Below are 22,785 nucleotides of genomic sequence, written 5' to 3'. Positions count from 1 at the left end.
AGCATGGCTGCGCCATGGGCTCACCTGTGTCCCGCATCGTGGCCAATGTCTACATGGAAGAGATAGAAACCAAAGCCCTAAATAATAATAATAATAATAATAATAATAATAATAATAATAATAATAATAATAATAATAATAATAATAATAATAATAATAATAATAATAATAATAATAATGAGGAGGAGGAGGAGGAGGAGGAGGAGAAGGAGAAGGAGAAGGAGAAGGAGAAGAAGAAGAAGAAGAAGAAGAAGAAGAAGAAGAAGAAGAAGAAGAAGTTGAAGTTGGAAAGGGACCTTGGAGGTCATCTAGTCCAACCCCCCTGCTCAGGCAGGAAACCCTATACCATTTCAGACAAATGGCTGGCCAGTCTCTTCTTAAAAACTTCCAGAATTCCTTCACAGGAATTCAACCCACTCACTGGTATAAGTATGTGGATGATATTTGGGTCAAGATCAAAACGTAGGAATTGGAAGCATTCACCCAACATATCAACTCGGTGGACAGATACATCAAATCCACACGTGAAGATGTTAAGGAAAATAGTCTAGCTTTCCTGGACTGTGCGGTATACATTAAGGAAGGCAGAAGCCCTAACATTGAAACTTACAGAAAACCCACACGGAGATCAATATTTACATTTTGATTCTCACCACCCACTGAAGCACAAAAGCTGAAGCCCGGCCTACCAGCGAAGATGGAAACACATCAAGGAAGCCCTCAGAACTGGTGGCCATCTCAAGTGGGCCTTCATCAAATCTCAAAAAAGACCCAGCAGGAGCTCCTCCATAACAGAGAAAGAAGAAAACAATAAATGAAGCAACGTAGTCATTCCACACATTGCAGGAATATCAGAAAAGCTCAGACGGATCTTCAGCCAACACAACATGCGTGCACACTTCAAACCCGAGAAGGCACTGAGGCAGAAGCTAGTCCACCCCAAGGATAAAACACCCAGAAACAAACTGAGCAACGTGGTATATATGCGGTACAATGCAGTGAGCCAGGTGCAGTTCTGTACGCTGGGGAAACAAAGCAACCACTTCATAAAGACATGGCACAACACAGGAGAACAAGCCCATCAGTACAAGATTCAGCAGTCCATCTGCATTAAAAAGACAACGGCCGCTCTTTTGAAGATAGCAAAGTCCACATTTTGGACAGAGAGGACCGCTGGTTTGAAAAAGGAAGTCAAAGAGGCCATCTATGTCAAAACTGAACAGCCCTCTCTTAACAGAGGGGGAGGGATACGACATCATCTATCATCCACTATCATCATCTATCATCATCATCTATCTCCACTTTTCAACAGTTCCAAGAAGGCCACACCTGGAATACTGCATCCAGTTTTGGTCACCACGATGTAAAAAAGATGTCGAGACTCTAGAAAGAGTACAGAGAAGAGAAACAAAGATGATTAGGGGACTGGAGGCTAAAGCATATAGGGAACGGTTGCTGGAATTGGGTATGTGTAGTTTAACGAAGAGAAGGGTGAGGGGTGACATGATAGCAGTGTTCCAATATCTCAGGGGCTGCCACAAAGAAGAGGGAGTCAAGCTATTCTCCAAAGCACCTGAAAGCAGGACAAGAAGCAACGGATGGAAACTAGTCAAGGAGAGAAGCAACCTAGAACTAAGGAGAAACTTCCTGACAGTTAGAACAATTAACCGGTGGAACAATCTGCCTCCAGAAGTGGTGAATGCTCCAACACTGGAAGTTTTTAAGAAGAGACTGGCCAGCCACTTGTCTGAAATGGTATAGGGTCCCTTCCAACTTCTTCTTCTTCTTCTTCTTCTTCTTCTTCTTCTTCTTCTTCTTCTTCTTCTTCTTCTTCTTCTTCTTCTTCTTCTTCTTCTTCTCCTCCTCCTCCTCCTCCTCCTCCTCCTCCTCCTCCTCCTCCTCCTCATCATCATCATCATCATCATTATTATTATTATTATTATTATTATTATTATTATTATTCACATTTGCACTACTCAGGGGACCCTGAGGACACAGGTACACCTCCAAATGGCCTCAATGACTCTCTAAAAGAATGCAAATGACCAGCTGTCTGCAAGGAATATAAATCCTTCCCTCCCCCAACATCCAGTCAGAGCTGAAGAAGCTTCTTGGATGAGAAGCAAAACATCTTCAAAGAAAAACAAGAAAGTGAAAAAAGCACCTCTGGGACAACTATGACCTGGATGACTGAGAATCTCCATAGACATGATGAGGATTGTCGTTTCCCAACATTTGAAAGGTTACTGGGTAAGCCACCATTGGAGTTGACAACCAGGCTTGCTAGAAGTAGTAGAACAGAACATCCGGGAAGAACAAGATATAAAAACCCAACCTTTGCCGCTAGCAAGCAGCCAAATTCCCCAGGATGAGCAGGCCTTAGGAGACGTAACTGAAGCCTGGTCCTCTCTACTTTCCTGACCAACCTGGCCAGGCTTTCTTCTAATTGACCTCAAGGTCTTAGCTCAAAATGGCCACCAATGGATTCATTCAGGTAGTCTCAGGACTGCGCTCTGCCCCTCAAATACCCCCAGAGGGTGGATGGTGACCCTCTCACCCCATTTTCAGGTCCCCACACGCCTGCCGATTTTCATTCCTCACCGCCGTGCAGAAGTAGCCACATCCAGGGCAGCAGTGATGCTTCACCATCCGGGCACGATGGGCTTCGCACAGGACCATGAGGGGAACCCGGCTGGAGGGACGCATCGTTTCTTGCTTCAAAATGCTACTGCTGCAGCCATTGAGCTGTAAAGGCAGAAAGGAGAAGCTGTCTCCACTTTTCTGTGGGCCAGGTCCCACTGAGGTAATTTATTAGGGTAATGTTTCAGTCTTGGTGACTTTAAGATGTGTGGACTTCTACTCCCAGAATTCCTCGGCCAGCCATGCTGGCTAAGGAATTCTGGGAGTTGAAGTCCACACATCTTAAAGCCTCATAAGATTGAGAAACCCTGCCTTGGGGGCTAAACTGTCTTTGTTTCAGATGGCAGAAAAGACCCATTTCATTCAGATGTCAAGTTTGCCATCTTCAGCTAAAACTGAATATCAAAGATCAGCTTAAAATTAGGTTGAGGACTACTTGCATTACCCAGAACCCTTATTAACATTATTTAGAAGCAACAGAGAGGCTGCAATGAATGTTTTGACTTAAAAATCAATAGGGCAAAATGGAAAGTACTTAAATAAAACCATCTGGAGCTTCTTCCTTCCAGACTCTCCATCCTTGCTTACCTCCCCGTCAGCACTCTCGGTTGCCATGCATTGATTTCCAGCCTGCTGGCTAAGCCGCTCAATGGTTGGGGCTTCCATGCGGCAGGAACATAACGGAAGTTCCTCAAAGCGTTCAGTTTCCAGCGAACTTGTTTCATTAGACACACCTGGGAAGGGGGAGAAGGAGATGAGGTGTCTCCTGGAAAACCTACTTGTCAGCCATGCGGGTCCATGTTCTTTGCCCATCTAGGGCGAGCTCTATCAATTGGGCATCCCAAAGTTTATTAGATGCTCTAAATCGGGGTCTCCAACCTTTGCGACTTGTGGACTTCAACTCCCAGAATTCCTGACAGCCATGATACGAGGACCATGATCCCAGCTGGCTGAGGAAATTCTGGGAGTTGAAATCCACAAGTTGTAAAGTTGCCAAGGCTGGAGACCCCTGGTCTAAATCTTTAGACACCTGTGCCTTGAGTTTGAAGAGAAGATGGCAGCCTCTCCATGTACACACACTAATGCAACTGTTCTTCAACACTGGCAATTGGAGAGCTACTTCTACAACAGACCTGAGCATTTTATGCTCCCAGGGCTACATTTGGCCCTTTGCTGTCCCTGCCTGACCCACATGGATTGGTTTTGAAGGTGACTATTTTTTCCCCCAACTTTCAAAGGATGTGGGACCATAAGAAAGGCTGAGCACCAAAGAATTGAAGCCTTTGAACTATGGTGCTGGAGAAGACTCCTGCGAGTCCCCTGGACTTCAAGGCGATCAAACCGGTCAGTCCTAGAGGAAATCAACCCTGACTGCTCTTTAGAAGGCCAGATCCTGAAGTTGAAACTCAAATACTTTGGCCACCTAATGAGAAGGAAGGACTCACTGGAGAAGAGCCTAATGCTGGGAAAGGTTGAGGGAAAGAGAAGAGGGAGACGACAGAGAATGAGGTGGCTGGATGGAGTCACTGAAGCAGTAGGCGTGAGCTTAAATGGACTCCAGAAGATGGTAGAGGACAGGAAGGCCTGGAGGAACATTGTCCATGGGGTCAGGATGGGTCGGACACGACTTCACAACAACAATTTTTTTTTCCCATTTTACATATATACCTGCATGCATGCCTACACACTTTTGCACCTTATTGGTTCATCCTTCCACAACTGTCCTGGTTTTTCATGTGGCCTCTCGGGAAAATTAATTGTTCTATAGCACATGAAGGCACCACATGAGCAATAGCATTTAGGCTTATATATTGCTCGCTAACATTTTGCAGAACTTTCTGGGCAGTTTACAATGTAAGCATTATTTGCATATTGCCCCCAACCATCTTGGCCCTCATTTTACCAACCTTGGAAGGATGAGTCAATAGCACTAGCACTTAAGACTTACTTACCACTTCCCAGTGTTTTACAGCCTACTCTAAACGGTTTGTAGCATCAACATATTGCCCCTAACAACCTGAGTCCTCATCTTACTCGGAAGGATGGAAGGCTGAGTCCACCTTGAGCCGTCAGGATGAAACTCCATGCTGTGGGCAGAGTTTGCTTGCAATACTGCACTTTAGCCACTGCGCCACCCAAGCTCTTAGCTACACTAGCTGAAAGAGGTAGGGGTCAACCTACTGCTCTGGTTGCAACTTCCCATCTTCCAACTCTGGGGTCTTAAATCAACACCATCCTTCTCAACAGCGCCCCTTCCCCTGAGCTTCCAGACTCTGCTCAACTTTATGGATCCACGATAACCTTGAGTCACAAATGATCCAGGATGATTTGCTGCTGAGGTAGCAAATGCAGTGGAGGAAGCCCAAGTTGTAAAAAAAGAAAAGAAAATACAGCAATAAGATTATTTGGGAGAAGCAGGGCTTTTTTTGTCATAGAACGCTCAGAACGGAGTTCCGGCACCTTTTTTGGATGGAACGTTGTAGGGTAGGCAAGGCGGGTTGTATGAGATGTGTGAGTTCCGGCACCTTTTTCTTTTACAAAAAAAGCACTGGGGAGAAGGCAATGTTCAAAAGATATCCCAAGCCCACTCTCTTTCCTCTGGGTCTGATAGTCAGATATACCCATGATAGCTTTGCTTCGATAGTTGACGTTTCTCACCTGCATAGTACAGTGAAAGTTGTGAACGAAGTTCCTCTTAAAAGGAAAATAAATATGCTCAAAATTACCCGCCCAAGGCAACACAGCTTGGATTATTGAACCCTGCTGGACACACACCGGCATTGTTGGGGGACAGTGCCCCCTCGTTAGGCAGCTCCAGACAGCCAAGAGGCACCTCCGTATACTCGCTCTGGGTGGTTGATGGGCCCCCATTCAGACCTAAGGAAGGAAACAGAGAAAGGGAATGTCCCCGACCAGGAAAAGCACGTCCCAGATGCCTTTTGATTTCTTTTGATTAAATAATTCCCATTTTGATGGACTTCCCTCTGGAGGTTGTGAATGAAACTAGCAGCCATTTCAGATTCTGTAACCTCCTAAATCAGGGGTAGGCAACCTCGGCTCTTTTATGACTCATGGACTTCAACTCCCAGAATTCCTGAGTCAGCTATGCTGACTCAGGAATTCTGGGAGTTGAAGTCCATGAGTCATAAAAGAGCCGAGGTTGCCTACCCCTGTCCTAAATATTTTCAGATCAGGTCAGGAGCTACTGCAAGTACTCCTTGACTTCACAACCATTCATTTAGTGACCCTCCAAAGTTACAACGGCACTGAAAAAAAGTGACTTACGGTTTTTTTTTCTTCACATTTACAACCATTTCTGCACCCACATCATGGTCAAGTGATCAAAATGTGGACACTTGGCAACTGACAGGTATTTATGATGGTGGCAGTGTTACGTATCAACTGGGCAACCGAAAGATTATTAGGCACTCCAAGTCCTGAGTAAGGTATCTGCCACCTGAGATGGAGACAACAGCAGTAGCACTTAGGTTACTGTACGTTTTGCCGTGCTTTTACAGCCCTCTCTCAGCGGTTTACAGAGTCAGCATATTACCCTCCCCAACAATCTGGGTCCTCATTTTACCGATCACGGAAGTATGAAAGGCTGAGTCAACCCTGAGTCGGGGAGACTCGAACTGCCAAACTGCTGGCAGTCAGCAGTTAGCAGAATTAGCCTGCAGTACTGCATTCTAAGCAAGGGACGCGGTGGCTCAGTGGGTTAGGACGCTGAGCTCATCGATCAGAAGGTCGGCAGTTTGGTGGGTCGAATCCCGAGTGCCGCGTAACAGAGTGAGCGCCTGTTACTCGTCCCAGCTTCTGCCAACCTAGCAGTTCGAAAGCACGTAAAAAAAATATGCAAGTAGAAAAATAGGGACCACTATGGTGGGAAGGTAACAGCGTTCCGTGCGCCTTTGGCGTCTAGTCATGCCGGCCACATGACCAAGGAGACGTCCTCGGACAAACGCTGGCTCTTCGGCTTTGAAACAGAGATGAGCACCGGCCCCTAGAGTCGGAAATGACTAGCACGCATGTGTGGGGGAACCTTTACAGCATTCTAACCACTGCGCAACCACAGCTCTTAATGGAACCCTGTTGTAATTAGCAGCTACAAATAACCCATGCTGGCTGGGGAATTCTCAGCGTTGAAGTCCCCACAACTTAAAACTGCGAAGGTTGAGAAGCAATGATCTATTTAGTCCTATCTTCTATGTCCTCAAAACAGAGTAGATTGATGGCTTCCTTAGAGGTTAAGTGGGATGAAGACTTAGGCCCAAGGAGACCTAGGTTCAAATCCCCGTTCAGACATGAACCTCAGCTGAAGACCTTGAGTCAGCCACTCAAACTGCAGTGCAACCTGCCTTGCAAGTTACCATAATGGACACCATGAGAGAGAACTTCTCACCCTTTCGCCCCAAACTCTGCAAAAGAAAAATGAAACAAACCAACATCTTCTAATCTCAGGCTCCCAAATGATTTGTGAACCTGATCAGACTTGACATGAATGTTGGGAGTCGACAGAAGGCACCTATCTGCCATAGTCTTAGCTAAACCACACATCTCTTTTAACTATCTTTTTAAGACAGCTATTTCTTGGTCCTTCCAAAGGAAGGTTCCACCAACAAAAGACCAGCATCTTCTTACAAGAGTGATTCTTCTGTCATAACATCCAGCAAGCTTCCCCATCAAAATCCAGGGGTATCGTGTCTTTCTTTTCCGCATTCTGCTGGCTGGGGAATTCTGGGAGTTGAAGTCCATAGTTGCCAAGGCAGAAAAACACCATCGCAAAGGGAGAGAGAATAAGTTCCGCATTCCAGATTTGGTTAGCCTTGAGAGAAAATCACCTGTGTTTTCCTTGGGATGCGGCTCTTTGCGCTTGCGTTTTCGGGATGGCTTGATCCATGGACTGTCGTGCCGCCAACGTTTTCGGGCTTTACGTTTGGAGCTGGAGGCAGTGCTCTAGAGGACAAGAAAAACAGCCCCAGAGAAGGATGAGCAGGGCCATAGATCAGGGCCAGGAACAATGGGGTCTGTCTACAAGAGGCTACTACATGGATCTTGGTCTAAATAGGTAAAGAGCCTAATCTATTACAAGCCACCTTTCTGTTAGAATTATAGGCAGTCCTCAACTTATGACCATTCATTTAAGAACCAAAGTTGCCATGGTGTTGAAAAAGTGACTTATGCCTAGTCCTTGCACTCACAGCATCCTTGTGGTTGCATGATCAAAACGGAGTGCTTGGCAACCACCGTGTATTTATGACAGTTGCAATGTTCTAGGGTCATCATTTATAGCAATAGCAATAGCACTTAGACTTATATGCCGCTTCACAGTGCTTTACAGTATTCTCTAAGCGGTTTACAGAGTCAGCATATCGTTCCCCCAACAATCTGGGTCCTCATCTTACTGAGCTCGGACGGCTGAGTCATATTGTGATTCAGGGTCAGCCTGTGGGTTCGGCAGTTGGTTCGGACGACTCAGAGGAGGAGGAGGGGGGTGTTGAAGAGCTTGCTGATGATGGCCTTGAGGCTCCGCAGAGCCCTCAGCCAGGCCCCTCCCACCTGGTCACAACGGAGACCCAGCTGTGTGAGCCTGAAAGCGTGGATGAAGATGACCCACAGCTGGCCCTGTTCAAGGACACCCGACGCAGGAGGCAGTCAATCAGGAGTAAACAGAGGAAGGCAATGGGGCACCTCGGAAGGAGGAAGAGAGAAGCCACGCCCTGAACTGTATAAAAGGGGAATGCGTGGGAGGGCTGGTTTGCTGAAGGCAACCGCTTGAAAAGCTCCTGTTTCTTGTTTCGTGTCTTGTTTTGTTTGTTTTTGTATTCATAAATTTGTCAGGCTTAATTCCAGCCTCTTGCCTTCTTGTAAAAGGGGTTGTCCCTGCCTTTTCTGCAGGGCCAGTAGCAGGCTGGTACAGAACAAGTTAACTTTGAACCGGTCAGGATCGAACTGCTGACAGTGGGCAGTGTCAGTCTGAAATGCTGCATGGGATTCCAACAGGTAAAGTCAAGGAGGGAAGCCTGAATGACCATGTGATTCAGTTAACGATGTGATGATTCGCTTAAAACGGTCGTGTCAGGATAATTTAACAGCTAAACAGCTTATGTAAAGATGTAGTGTAATGTGGATGATGCAAGGATAGGATGATGCAATATTAGGAATGACTCAGCAGGGTCTGTGTCTGTGCCTTTAAGAGGCTGACTATAAAAGGGGAGTTTTTTTACTGGAGTTTTTCTCTCTTGTCCGTTTACTGCTGTAACTGCTGTGTATTGGAGTTGCTGTTTCACCCCGTTATGTATTTTATTTCTAGTGTATATTTGTAGGTATAGTGCACAGGCCGGCAACCCGCGGCTCTGGAGCCGCATGCGGCTCTTTGAGTCGTCTCCTGCGGCTCCCAGTCACCCGGTGCGCGTGCACCTCTTTGAACGGGCAGTGGTGCGCATGCACCTCTCCAAATGGAGTGGCACCGCCCGTTCCGAGAGGTGCACGCGCACCTTTCCGAAGGGCGGAGGTGCGCGCGCACCTCTCCAAGCTGCCGCCGTCCCGTCCGGAGACCTGCCGCGTTCGTCAAACATGGACGAACGCGGCAGCTGTGCAAACGGGATGGCGGCGGTTTGGAGAGTGCGCGCGCACCTCCAAGCCGCCGCCGTCCCGTCCGGAGACCTGCCGCGTTCGTCAAACATTGACGAACACGGCAGCTGTGCAAACGGGATGGCGGCGGTTTGGAGAGTGCGCGCGCACCTCTCCCAAGCTGCCGCCGTCCGGAGACCTGCCACGTTCGTCAAACATTGACGAACGCGGCAGCTGTGCAAACAGGATGGCGGCGGTTAGAAGAGTGCGCGCGCACCTCTCCCAAGCCGCCGCCGTCCCGTCCGGAGACCTGCCGCGTTCGGCAAACATGGATGAACGCGGCAGCTGTGCAAACGGGATGGCGGCAGTTTGGAGAGTGCGCGCGCACCTCTCCCAAGCCGCCGCCGTCCGGAGACCTGCCGCGTTCGTCAAACATTGACGAACACGGCAGCTGTGCAAACGGGATGCCGGCGGTTTGGAGAGTGCGCGCGCACCTCTCCCAAGCCGCCGCCATCCCGTTTGCACAGCTGCCGCGTTCGTCCATGTTTGACGAACGCGGCAGGTCTCCGAACGGGACGGCGCGCACCTCTCCAAAGGGGAGACCCGTTGCCGCGCAGGTGCCTCCCATTTTGCGCATGCGGAAAATGTTTTTGCGCATGCGCGTGAGTGGGCGCACGCGTGCGCACTTTTTGCGGCTCCCACTTTTTTGTTTGTGTGATGGAACCGGTTCTGAGTGGCTCTTTTCCTTTTTCCGGTTGCCGACCCCTGGTATAGTGTAATATAAACCTACACATTTGATACGAACTACTGTGTACTGCATTTACTCCTGGGTTACCTCAGCACAATAAGACTTGTGCGTGCTCTGACAGGTCGTAAAGTGAAGTGTCACTCGCTTAAGGACTACACCACTTAGTGATGGAAGTTTGGGTTCCGACTGTGATCATAAGTCGAGGATTACCTGTACATGTGACTGAGAGACAAATCAGAGGTGGGCAACTCTTGCCTGAAAGCTGCAAACAGGTCTTATGCTTTTGGGCCCAAGAGCCCAAATTAGTAGTTTAGTAGCAATATCCCAAAGGTGCTTTTTTCCCCCAAAAGGCAACTTGGACTTTGCTTTTTCTTGAAGAGGTTTCGCTTCTCATTCAAAGAAGCTTCTTTAGTTCTTGGGTGAGAAGCAAAATGTCTTCAAGGGAAAAAACCAAGTCCGGTTGCCTTTTTGAAAAAAGTACCTTTGGGACAACCATGACCTGGATGACTAAGAATCTCCACAGACATTTAGTAGCAATACTTATCAACTTGTAACTAAGCATGGTAGACATAAAAAAGAAATAGCAATTGACGGAATTAGATACTGCAATTAATTGTAACCCTAATATAAAACAAGAGACCTCTAAATCAAATGGGTCCAACGTATCAAAATATTAACATCTGTGCGTTAGAAGGAGCAGGTCTGAATTTACAAAGTGATTAACAGAAATCTGACAAATAAATAAACTGAGGGGGGTCGCCGAGAATAAATGCCTATCCAACCCAGATGAGTGTCAACTCACCCTATCAGAGATGTTTCCTGACTCTTCCTCATCATCCTCATCATCTTCATCTTCTTCCTCTTCTTCTTCTTCCTCTTCTTCTTCCTCCTCCTCCTCTTCTTCCTCTTCCTCGCTCATATGTTCTCCAGTAACATCTACATCAGACTGTAACCAAAATTAATGAATTAATTAAAACATGAGGAGGAGAAAAATAAAATTGGAAGTCTGGCTTTCAGTTCCAACCAGAGCTCCTTATCCTGATGGAAGGCCCTGTGTAAGGACACAAAATAATAATAATAATAAAAAAAAATCTGGAATAATCCTTCAGCGATAAATATTCTGAAGGCATACCTAACCAGCTGTTTTCCTAAAGGAACAGCTGTTCGTTAAATGCCGCATCAAGCTCAACATTGTTATTTATGACGTGAGGGGAAAACTAAGAAAAAAGAAACACCGAATGTTGCATCTGTCAGAATCCATTTATATCATATTCATAAATGGAATGTTTCAAACATTATTCCATGGATTCTGCCATCTCCCGAAGAGAAGAGAACAGATGTGTATTGAACCGGTATTAGGCATTTCAAAGGAAAGGAGAAGCCTTTTGAACTGGGGAAACAAAAGGGGGGGCTAGCATCTGGCTTTTGTCACGGAAGAGAGCAATAAACATGAAGGCTCCTAAGTTCCTTTTTCCCACGAGATGGATGATACGAGAGAAAGGATGGGGGACTGACCAAATGGGGTTAAGGGGGGTTAAACCGGGAACTCTTTATAAGGGTTTACTTCGTGGGATAATATTAAGTCCTGTCTCGTTTCCTACAACCAAGCATGTCATAGTAAAGACTCTTTTTGGAATAGATTTGACTTTAAGAATTTTGTCTTCCTAAGACGTGGTTTGGGGTGGGTCCTGACAGCATTGCTGTCCAATGTAGTCTTCTAAGACAGAGGTCCCCAACCCCCGGCCTGTGGATTGGTACCGGGCCGCGGCATGCCAGAAACCAGTCTGCGCAAACAAGCCAAGCTCCATCCACGGGATGCAGGAAGTACATGAAACCACGCCCCCTCCAGTCTGCAGAAAAACCTCTCTCCACGGAAAAAGAGTTGGGGACCTCTGTTGTAAGATTTCCATGGTTTTTTTTTCGAGTCCTCCCGATGGCAACTTTAAGAGAGAAACCTATGAACAAAGCCCTTGGACATCTCTAAAGTCAAAGGGCAGTAAGTTAAATTTGCAAGGGATCTGCTTCCGGTTGGCTAGTGTATATCCCCCCCTGTTCCGAGGAGGGGCAAAATAAAACATCCAAAATAAGAAACTGTCCAGGTCTCGTTTTGCAAAATTTATTCAGGCCGCCGAAATCATCTTTCAGATTACTCGGTCTGATTGGACAATGGCACAGGTATCTAATCTTTGGGGGAGTGGGGGGAGAAAGAAATTTCCCAGGTCAACTGACATTTTTCACAAAAAAGAAAAGAAAAGAAAAGAAATACAAAATATGTATCCAGAGTTGGAATTTCAAACTTTTAAAAGAGGTCCCATATAGCTCTGTAAGGGAGTCCCTGCAATATTTTGTTTCTCTATAAGGCAGGGGTGTCAAACTCAATTTCATTGAGGGCCGCATCAGCATTGCGGTTGCCCTCAGGGGGCCAGGTGGGTGTGGCCAGGGTGGGCGTGGCCTACTGGGTGGGCGTGGCTAGAGTGCGTATGGCCTATTGGGTGGGCGTGGCCAGCTCTACATCATTCGTGTCAAGGGTACCTATGAGGGCCCGGGCAGGAGTGGGATAGATCTGAGGGTCTCTGGCAGAAGGAGATGGGACCGGGGCAAGTGCCAAGGCACGGTCCATTGGAGGAGCCTCACTGTTCCTCTCAGGCCTTGGGGGGGGGTTTCAACAGTGGCGTGGAGGTCAAATGCCCAGCCCAGCTGTCAAGAACCCACAGCACTAAGCCCAGCTCCACTTCCCCAAGGTGGCGCCCAGCTGCACTTGCCTCCTCCTCAAGGCTCCTTAGCTGTATCCAAAGCTTCCTTAGCAATAGGATGGGAGACCCCCCCAGGATAGGCCAGGAGGAGGGGGCACCATCTTATTCTTCATACCTTGCTGTCCGAATCGATGTGGCCATCCACGGAGTAGCTGTCATAAAAGAGGCTGAAGTCATCCCCCACTTCAGTCTCCCATTCTTGGCCTCCATCCTCCTGCGAGGCCGTAGCTGGAGCCGTCATCTCTTCCGTCACTGTGATCTATGGCCAAGGATGAGCTTTCATTAAAAACTGATGGAAGGATTATTTTTATGTGAGATGTGGCGTTGTTAAAAACTGAAGCAAGGGTTACTTAAGGAGGAGGAGAGGCGTTCTGCTTTTCTACTGCAGGAGTTACTTCTCAAAGGCTGGCATCGAAGTCGTGCAAAATCAAGACACGCAGGAGAACAACGTGGAAAACGTTTCGCAAACTCAGCAACTTTAAAAGATGGGTGGACTTCAACTCCCAGAATCCCCCCCGCCAGGAATCCAGTCTTATTTCACAGAATAGTGCATTCGTTTTAATTTTTCAAGTTTACAAATAAAAGTATAGCAAACCAGCTACAGAGACATATAGACAGTCCTCAAGTTACGACCACAACTGAGCCCAAAATTTCCGTGGCTAAGTGAGACAGTTGTTCAGTGAATTGTGCCTCATTTTATGACTTTTCTTGCCACTGTTGTTTAGTGCAGGGCTTTTCAACCTTTTCACCCATTGTACCACGTTTAGGATATGGCAACATCCGAGTGCCACCAGTCGCCTAGCAAGGTGTCAAAAACTTGAGGATCAAAAAAAAAGGAAAAAAGTGATGAAGTACAGGTAGTCCTTGACTTACAACAGTTCGCTTGGTGACTGTTTGAAGTTACAATGGCACTGAAAAAAGTGCCCCCCCAAGCCACAGCCGAGGAAGACACCTGCCTGCCTGCCCAGCAGCGCTCTTCCTCCTGTATGAGGTTTTCATTGTTGTAAGCATTTCTGATGAGGATTGGCAGCGGGGGTGGGGGGGTGTTTGGTTTTTATTCCCTGTCTGCTGGGTGGTTGCAGCAGGTTTTGGTCACTTCACATGACCCTGGGACACTGTGACCATCATAAATATGAATCAGTTGCCAAGCATCTGAATGTAAATCACAAGACCCTGGAGATGCTGCAGCATTCCAGCTGATCGGCGCTTCTTCTGGGTTCAGAAGCGCCAGGATCAGTGCTGAGCTCCAGCTGGAGCCTGGCACTGATCCTGGTGCTTCCGCTGAGCCCTGCAGCTCCAGCCATCTCTCACTCAGGCTTGTGCGGTGCTGCCACTGGCTCAGCTCATTCCCCTCCCCCACTACCACTTTTCTAGGATGGCTGCGTGCCACGTGCCAGGTGCTAATGTACCACAGGGGGTACCCGTACTACTGGTTGAAGAGCCCTGGTTTAGTGAATCACTGCTGTTGTTAAGTTAGTAACATGGTTGTTAAGTGATTCTGGCTTCCCCATTGACTTGGCTTCTCACAGCCCCAAAAGATGGTCACATGACACCACAATACTGAAACCGTCATAAAATAAGAGTCAGTTGCCAAAAGTCTGAATTTTGATCACGTGATCATGGGGATGCTGCAACGGTCGTAATTGTGAAAAATGGTCCTAAGTCACCTTTTCCAGTGCTGTTGTAATTTTGAACAGTCGCTAAATGGACTGTTGTAAGTCGAGGACTACCTGTATTATCAGCAGGTCTACCTTTCCCAGTGACTATCAGGGCTTCCTTAGACAATTTTAACACCCAGATCTGCCGATACGTTTCCTGCAATTTTTCCTGGGATGCATCTCTGCATCCCCTGAGCTTTTATCTCTTCTTCCTGGTGCCCCTGCTTTTTTATTCAATTAAGACACAGTTTGAAATGCATTATCACTCATGCAAATAAGTCCTTTAATCCAATAGGTAGGTGGTCCTTAAACTCAACCCTTGGTCCTTAGGAGAACCACTAAGCCAGGGGCCTTCAAACATGGCCCTTTTATGACTTGTGGACTTCAACTCCCAGAATTCCTCAGCCAGCGTGCCTGGCTGAGGGATTCTGGGAGTTGAAGTCCACAAGTCATAAAAGGGCCAAGTTTGAAGGCCCCTGCACTAAGCCTTTCAAAGGGAGGGATGCACCTCTGTGGTAGCCCTGGGACTTGACCGCTGAAGTGAGAGGGGAATCCTTTTGTGCAACGCATCTGCCATGTAATCGTATTTCCTGTGCTTCGCAGGTTCTTCTTTAAAAAGAGAAGGAAAAAGAATGAAATTAGAATCCAATACTCTTAACAACCCCCTCCCCCACCCCCCAGTCACGGGACTACAACTCCCAGAATCTCCAGCAGGTGCAGAAGACTAAGTTGAGTAATCTGCTCTAGCCAATGCTTTTAGTCCCAAATATATTTCTATACCAGCCCTTCTAAGTCCAAGGCTTTCGTACCTGGTTCTATAAGGCTTCTCAAGTCATCCGAGACACGGAAATGTAACATCTCCGAGACCCTTTTTTCAGGCACCTGGGGGGGGGGGAAGGAGAAAAGGAAGGCTGATCATCCGTACAGTGAGGATTTCATTTTTTTAAAAAAAAGATATAGCCCCATCAATTTGCATTAGCAGAAATCTCATTTGGTGCCGAAATACAATAGAAAAAAAAAGATGATCGTGCAAAGCCCAAATATTTTGCAGAATGGAATTTTGCAGCTGTGTAGAAAAACAGTTCAGAATCCCTGTTTGGGCCTATAACCATGTTTCTCAACCTTGGCCCCTTTAAGAAAAGTGGATTTCATTTCCCAGAATTCCACAGCTAGCTTCTCCAGCCTAGTACCAACCAGATATGCAGGACTATCGTTTCCATTTCTCTAGGATGGCCATTTAGGGTAATGGAAATCATAGTTCTACCCAGCTGGAAAACACCATACAAAAAGATCCCAAACCAGATGATCTATTTGTCTGAAATGGTATAGGGTTTCCTGGCTAAGCAGGGGGTTGGACTAGAAGACCTCCAAGGTCTCTTCCAACTGTTATCCTATCCTATCCTATCCTATCCTATCCTGTCCTGTCCTGTCCTGTCCTATCCTGTCCTATTCTAACCTTTTCCAAAATTAGTCATTCTTGAGCATCAAAAGCAATCGTAATTTTATTGGTTACAAAGAAAAGAAATTCAATATTCACTGAAGACATACTATTACGTATTTGAGTTTAGAGAAAGGTTAGGAAAAAGAAATGAGAAAATGTGTCTTGATGTGCAGCCGTGTCACAATCAGGCTGGATGGACAGCTAAGGAGCTTCCTAGACAGTTTTTGATCAGCTATACATGAATGTTAAGTTGCACTGTTAGTTCTCCCAGTTGTTGGAAGAAACAAAAAGTTTCTAAGTTCTCCACTTGGGGAAACATGCAATCCATTTTTGTCTTGCAAGAAGTACTGTGATCACTTCAAGGGTGTAAACCACCAAGTCTTCTAGACACAAGAAATATTTACACACTGAAAAGCATCTCTTGGCAGGGCATTACATCATACAATCTTACTCTAAAATAATCTAATTACTATAATTACTCTTTAAATCCTATCGCACTTTAACTCTCCTTAGACATAGAAAAGATAAATAATATATCCTCTAATTATAATAACTAATAACTATTCATATGCTAAATGATATGATGTAATACCTTGTATTCAGCTCTGGGAAGTTGGGGGGGGTGTTGAGAAGGGCGGGAAGGGGAGGGGGGTGGGGGAGATGGGGTATATGTTCTAAAAATGTATTTTAAAACTTTTCAATTAAAAAAAACATCTCTTGGCGATTTGGGGGAGAGCCAGCTTGGTATAATGATTAAGGTGCTGGCCTAGAAGCCAGGAGACAGTGAGTTCTAGTTCCACCTTAGGCATGAAAGCCATCTGGGTGATGTTGGACCAGAAACTTTCTTTCAGCCCAATTCAACCCACAGGGTTGTTGTTGTGGGGAAAAAGAGAAGATGGAAGGAGTATTAGGTATGATCACCACCTCGAGTTACTTAGAAAATAATAAAGATGGGATAAAAATCTAATGCATGAATAAGAATCCATGGTGTTCAGCTGCTGAAACCAATCATAAGATGCACATTAATTCTGCAGCCTAAAGGCAAAGTCGGATTATATGTATATTAATTGGTTCTGCAAAAGTTGTTCTTCGTTATGTAAAGATTTGTCATCATTGGTTAACTTTCACAGTGACATAGGAACTTCTCTGGACCCAGTTAATAAATGCCTTGCTGAAATAATCTATAGCTTATCATTGTCAGCAAAGACAACCCAATATCCAAGTACATCTCTCTGTGTAGCCAAAACAGCATTGCACATCAATGTTTCTCAACCTTCTCAGCAAAGACAACCCAGTCTCCAAGTACATCTCTCTGTGTAGCCAAAACAGCATTGCACATCAATGTTTCTCAATCTTGGCAACTTTAAAGATGTGTGGACTTCAAATCCCAGAATTCCTCAGTCAGCAAGCTGGCTGAGGAACTCTGGGAATTGAAGTCCACACATCTTAAAGCTGCCAACACTGAGAAACACTGATCTACACAATATCAACCAACAGATCTTCTGAGTCACCTGCCTGGGCAGAAGCTACATTTGCAAGCCTACCTGAACACTGCTGGGCTTTGACATTGTTTTCCGAGCCCGGTGAACCTTGGGCTTGACTTCCTCAGTGGTTGATGCTGAAGGCTGAGCAGGAGGAGAGGCCACTGCTGGAGCAGGAGTGGGGGCCGAATCTGGGTCTGGAGCTGCAGCTGGGGCTTCTGTTGTGGGAGACCCAGAATCATCTGGAAGACGTGACCCAGGCATAGTTAGTAAGCGCATAGCCAGACTCTGGATAGAAGCTGGGGACTTGCTGGTCCCGCTAAGGGACATCTTGGCACGGCTGGGCCCAGCTGTTTTGCTGGGGGATGATGGGAAAGTCTTGGCAGCATGACCTGAAGAGAAGGGGATGAGATGTTAGGACACCCAGTCTAGATTACATGAACGCAGCTGAGATGGAGATACTGAAAAGCCACATGACAGTTCTACACAAAATGCCACACTTATTGCCGTTCGTGAACTAGTAAAATCAATCTTCTTCAGCAAGACTTCGGCTCTAGATTATTTGATTGCAGGTGGTCCATCACAGACATTTCCAATTGGATTGACTACATTGGGGTTTTTTCCCCTAACAATCTTTATTTCTTGCATTGCTGTGCTTTCCCCTCCAGATTCCTCCCTGGCTGGGTCAGGCCACAAATAATATTAAATATGTATAAATAAAAATATGTAAATATGTAGCTGAGAGCAGACTTATATCTGGACCCCGCTGGTCCAAAACAACCCCTTAACATATGATACCCAATTTTCAGTCTAAGGTAAAGGTTCCCCCGCACATGCGTGCTAGTCGTTTCCAACTCTAGGGGCCGGTGCTCATCTCCGTTTCAAAGCCGAAGAGCCAGCGCTTGTCCGAGGACGTCTCCGTGGTCATGTGGCCGGCATGACTAGACGCCAAAGGCGCACGGAACGCTGTTACCTTCCCACCGTAGTGGTCCCTATTTTTCTACTTGCATTTTTACATGCTTTTGAACTACTAGGTTGGCAGAAGCTGGGACGAGTAACAGGCGCTCACTCTGTTACACGGCACTCGGGATTCGACCCGCCAAACTGCCGACCTTCTGATCAACAAGCTCAGCGTCCTAACCCACTGAGCCACCGCGTCCCTTATAATTTTCAGTCTAGGAAGCTCCTAAATTAGACGGCAGCCCCTGCAACACCAGCCAGAGAACAGAGATGCAAAACAGTACATCCCCCAACAGAACTCACCCAAACACAGCCTTACAGGTCTCACCATAATCCTGCCAAAAAATCATCCAGAGAATCCTTTTTTTCTCCCCCTACAAAGGAAAACCATCTTCCTATTGACATTCTCCTCAGGCACCAATGCCCTTCCCAACTCACCTGGTAGGCCTTTGCTCCCTGGGGTGGGACTAGGGCTTGAGCCAGCCAAGGGGCCTCCTGATTCTGGAGACATACATCCTCCTTCTTTTCCACTCCCGGTCGCTTGTGTCCAGACTCCATCATCCCCATTTCTGCTGGAGACCAGGAGGCTATCCCCTACTCCTCCCAATGTGCTTTTGGTCCTCCGAGGAGATGCCTCCGATGAGAGCGCCAAGTCCTCTGTGGAGGGTTCAGGATCTTGAGGAAGACATAGACACAGCCTCTTAGGGTCCAAGAGGGTTCTGGGTTCAAATCAGGGCCGCAGAGGAAAGCAGCACCTTCCCCAACTTCTAATTCTGGACCTCCATAAAACTTACCTATTTCGCCTGCTTCAACTTCCACTGGAGCTGAAGCCCCTGCTAACCCCTGATGGGCATCATCCTGAGGTGGGAAAAGAAACAGCAATTCAAAACTCAAGTTGAGAATAATTTGCAAATGTTTGCCCCGACGTACATGAAATACTAATCATGGGTTTATTTCACCACGGTTCATTGCAGAGGAGATAAATGTCAGCCTCTACCTGGCCATTAATGACTTCTCCAGACCACCCAAGTTGATGGGGCTGACATATTAGATGTATTTTTAGGGTTTCGAAATGGGTTGAAGGAGAACGTTATCTCTTATTTCAAAACTAACATGCTTTTATCTTTAAAATACTAATTTGAACGCATATCCATATTATTTATATTTTGCTTCCAATCACAAGCATGCAATCTAACTATTGTGGGAAAGCATGGTGATAGATTTAATTATAATCAGACATGAGTCTCAGCTATTTAAAAATCCCCCAATAAATCAACCAACATCCATTCAACATTTCCATATATATTAAGAGATATAACTCACAAAGCTCACTAAGCTATTGTGTCCTTGACTGGTCATGGTTTAGTACAGGCATGTCAAACACAAAGCCCGGGGGCCGGATCCAGCCCGCAAAGTGGTTTCATGTGGCCCGCGAAGCCATCCTGGAAACAGTTTGGGAACGGCCCCCACTGCCTTGGCCCTGGCCCAGAGACCCTCCTTCCGCCAGAGACCCTCAGATCTGTCCCACTCCTGCCCAGGCCCCCATAGGCACCCTTGATGCGAATGATGTAGAGCTGGCCACGCCCACCCAGTAGGCCATACGCACTCTAGCCACGCCCACCCAGTAGGCCACGCCCACCCTGGCCATACCCACCTGGCCCCGAGGGCAACTGCAATGCTAATGTTATTCTGGGCCCAACTCACGGGGGGGGGGGGTGTCACACGCTCGATCTGGTTTTTCTATCCGGACGGTGGCTAGATGATCTTGGGGGGGGGGGGTTTCCCCAATTAATTTACCCCTGTCGTGGACCGATCATCATCTCCTGCGGATGGTCTTCCGTTTTGCCACTCCCTGTTGTGGGGTTGCTGAGCCAATAAGATGGTTCCGCCCTAGACGCCTTATGGACCCTGAGCGGTTCCAAACGGCGCTTGGGCCCCCACCTGCCTCCTTTGCTCACAGCTCGGTCGATGCCCTAGTGGAAGCCTGGGAAAGGGCAGCCACAGAGGCACTCGACCAAGTTGTACCCATGCGGCCCTTGACCCGAAGCAGATCCCAACGGGCCCCATGGTTCTCCATGGAGCTCCACGAGATGAAGCGTCAGAGACGGGGCCTAGAGAGCTGTTGGAGGTCCAGCCGATCCGAATCTGACCGGTTACGACTAAGGTTGTTTACGAGAACTTATCTCGCAGCGTTGAGGGTGGCTAGGTCTAACCACTTTGCCACCCTCATCGCGTCCGCAGATAATCGCCCGGCCGCCCTGTTTAGGGTAACTCGCTCTCTCCTTAATCAGGAGGTGAGGGAGGAACCCTTGCAGGGTCGAGCCGAGGAGTTTAGTCGATTTCTGTCGGACAAAATCGCTCGGATCCGGACCGGTTTGGACTCCGACTGGGCAGAGTCTGACGAAGAGGATACGGGCGGCCTTGTCGATTTAATCTGGGAAGAGTTCGATCCTGTGACTCCTGAAGAAGTGGACAAGATCATGGGGAAGCTGAGCTCCACCACGTGTTTATTGGACCCGTGCCCCTCCTGGCTGACTTATGCAGCCCGGGATGGGACACGAGGCTGGCTCCAGGCAGTGATTACTGCTTCTTTGAGTCAGGGTACTTTTCCCGCCGCCTTGAAGGAGGCGGTGGTGAGACCCCTCCTCAAGAAGCCTGCCTTGGACCCAGCAATTTTAAACAACTATCGTCCGATCTCCAACCTTCGCTTTCTGGCGAAGGTTGTTGAGAGCGTGGTGGCGCAACAGCTCCCTTTGTTCTTGGATGAAGCTGATTATCTAGACCCGTACCAATCGGGTTTCAGGCCCGGGTACAGCACGGAGACGGCATTGGTCGCGCTGGTGAATCATCTCTGGCGGGCTCGGGACAGGGGTTGTTCCTCTGTCCTAGTCCTTTTAGACCTCTCAGCGGCTTTTGATACCATCGACCATGGTATCCTGCTGCGACGTCTCAGGGGGTTAGGAGTGGGAGGCACAGTTCTCCAGTGGTTCTCCTCCTACCTTCTGGGACGCTCGCAGTCGGTGTTGGCAGGGGGGCAGAGATCGACCTTGAGACCTCTCATTTGTGGAGTCCCTCAGGGATCGGTTCTCTCGCCTCTCCTGTTCAACATCTATATGAAGCCGCTGGGTGAGATCATTCGTGGTTTTGGAGTTGGGTATCACCAATATGCTGATGATACCCAGCTTTTTATTTCGACCCCAAACCACCCCAGTGATGCCCTCGACGTGATGTCCCGTTGCCTGGAGGCGGTCCGGGTCTGGATGGGGAGGAACAGGCTTCGACTCAACCCTGACAAGATTGAGTGGCTGTTCGTGCCGGCATCCCGGGAAATTCCGATTATTCCATCATTGGCCATGGGGGGTGAGCTATTACCCCCCGTAGATAGGGCCCGCAACTTGGGGGTCCTTCTAGACTCACAGCTCTCTTTGGAAGAGCATATTGGAGCTGTGACTAGGGGGGCCTTTGCCCAGGTTCGCCTGGTGCGCCAGTTGCGGCCCTATCTAGACCGGGATGCCTTGTGCACAGTCACTCATGCGCTCGTGACCTCTCGTCTAGACTACTGTAATGCTCTCTACATGGGGCTACCCTTGAGGTCCACCCGGAGACTCCAACTGGTGCAGAATGCAGCCGCGCGAGTTGTCTTGGGAGTTTCCCGGTACTCCCATGTTACACCTTTGCTCCGCGAGCTGCATTGGCTACCGGTTGCTCTCCGGGTGAGGTTCAAGGTGTTAGTTATGACTTACAAAGCCCTTCATGGCATGGGTCCAGATTACCTACGGCAACACCTGCGGCCGGCGTCAACTTCTCTCCGTCCAGTGCGCTCCCACAGAGAGGGCCTCCTCAGGGTGCCGCCAATCAAAGAATGCCGATTGGTGGCCCCCAGGGGGAGAGCGTTCTCTGTGGGTGCGCCAGACCTTTGGAACCGCTTACAGGTTGAGCTCCGGATGGCCCCCGACCTTCGCTCCTTCCAGCGCGATCTCAAAACATTCTTTTTCGAACAAGCTGGCCTGGTCTGATGGGATGGGGTTGGGTTTTTAAAACTAGTTTTAACTTTAATATGTATTGATTTTATGGGCATGATGTTTAATGGTTTTTTAATTTTTGTATTCGATTTTTATTGTGTATTGCCCTGTTCACCGCCCTGAGTCCTTCGGGAGAAGGGCGGTATAGAAATCAAATTATTAAATTAAATTATTAAATTATTAAATTAATGTGGCCCTCAATGAAATTGAGTTTGACACCCCTGGTTTTAGTATGTTATAGGAACAGCCACCACTGTTTTAAGCTTATAAAATTCTGCACAATTCTAAACTGTGACATAATTTAAAAACCATGATTAAATTGTAGCCTAGCATGCAATGCACACCCAAGCAACTGAAAACAATGCACTCTATACTAAACAAGCCCTCGGATGCAACCCCTTCTCCCTCAGCAAAAATATGATTTTTTTTCTCTCCCTTAATTTCTTTCCAACCTGAGCTAAGGTGTTAGAATTCTTTTGACCCATTTCCTCGCAGAGGAATGAAATGCA

The 22,785-nt window shown here is 47.5% G+C and overlaps 1 protein-coding gene across 2 annotated transcripts in view; it reads right to left on the bottom strand.

Moving 5' to 3' along the window:
* Positions 1–19,111, bottom strand: part of EHMT2 (euchromatic histone lysine methyltransferase 2) — a 53,775-nt gene extending 34,664 nt beyond the window's left edge. For both annotated transcript variants that reach the window (XR_014025699.1, XM_081322018.1), the window contains exons 1-11: positions 19,049–19,111; positions 18,693–18,929; positions 17,358–17,686; positions 15,182–15,254; positions 14,881–14,981; positions 12,830–12,973; positions 10,764–10,907; positions 7,482–7,596; positions 5,416–5,517; positions 3,229–3,374; positions 2,602–2,745 (exon numbers count right to left, since the gene is read on the bottom strand). Coding sequence is in view for 1 of the 2 variants with exons in the window: in XM_081322018.1 (XP_081178144.1) it covers positions 2,602–2,745; positions 3,229–3,374; positions 5,416–5,517; positions 7,482–7,596; positions 10,764–10,907; positions 12,830–12,973; positions 14,881–14,981; positions 15,182–15,254; positions 17,358–17,686; positions 18,693–18,765 (1,371 nt within the window). In the remaining variant the exon portion in view is untranslated. The remainder of the gene's footprint in view (positions 1–2,601; positions 2,746–3,228; positions 3,375–5,415; positions 5,518–7,481; positions 7,597–10,763; positions 10,908–12,829; positions 12,974–14,880; positions 14,982–15,181; positions 15,255–17,357; positions 17,687–18,692; positions 18,930–19,048) is intronic.
* Between the last annotated feature and the right edge of the window lie 3,674 nt (positions 19,112–22,785).

This window comes from Vipera berus (genome assembly GCF_964194415.1).
Source record: "Vipera berus genome assembly, chromosome: 2".
Lineage (NCBI taxonomy): Eukaryota > Metazoa > Chordata > Lepidosauria > Squamata > Viperidae > Vipera > Vipera berus.
This window is presented reverse-complemented; position numbering and strand designations above follow the sequence as displayed.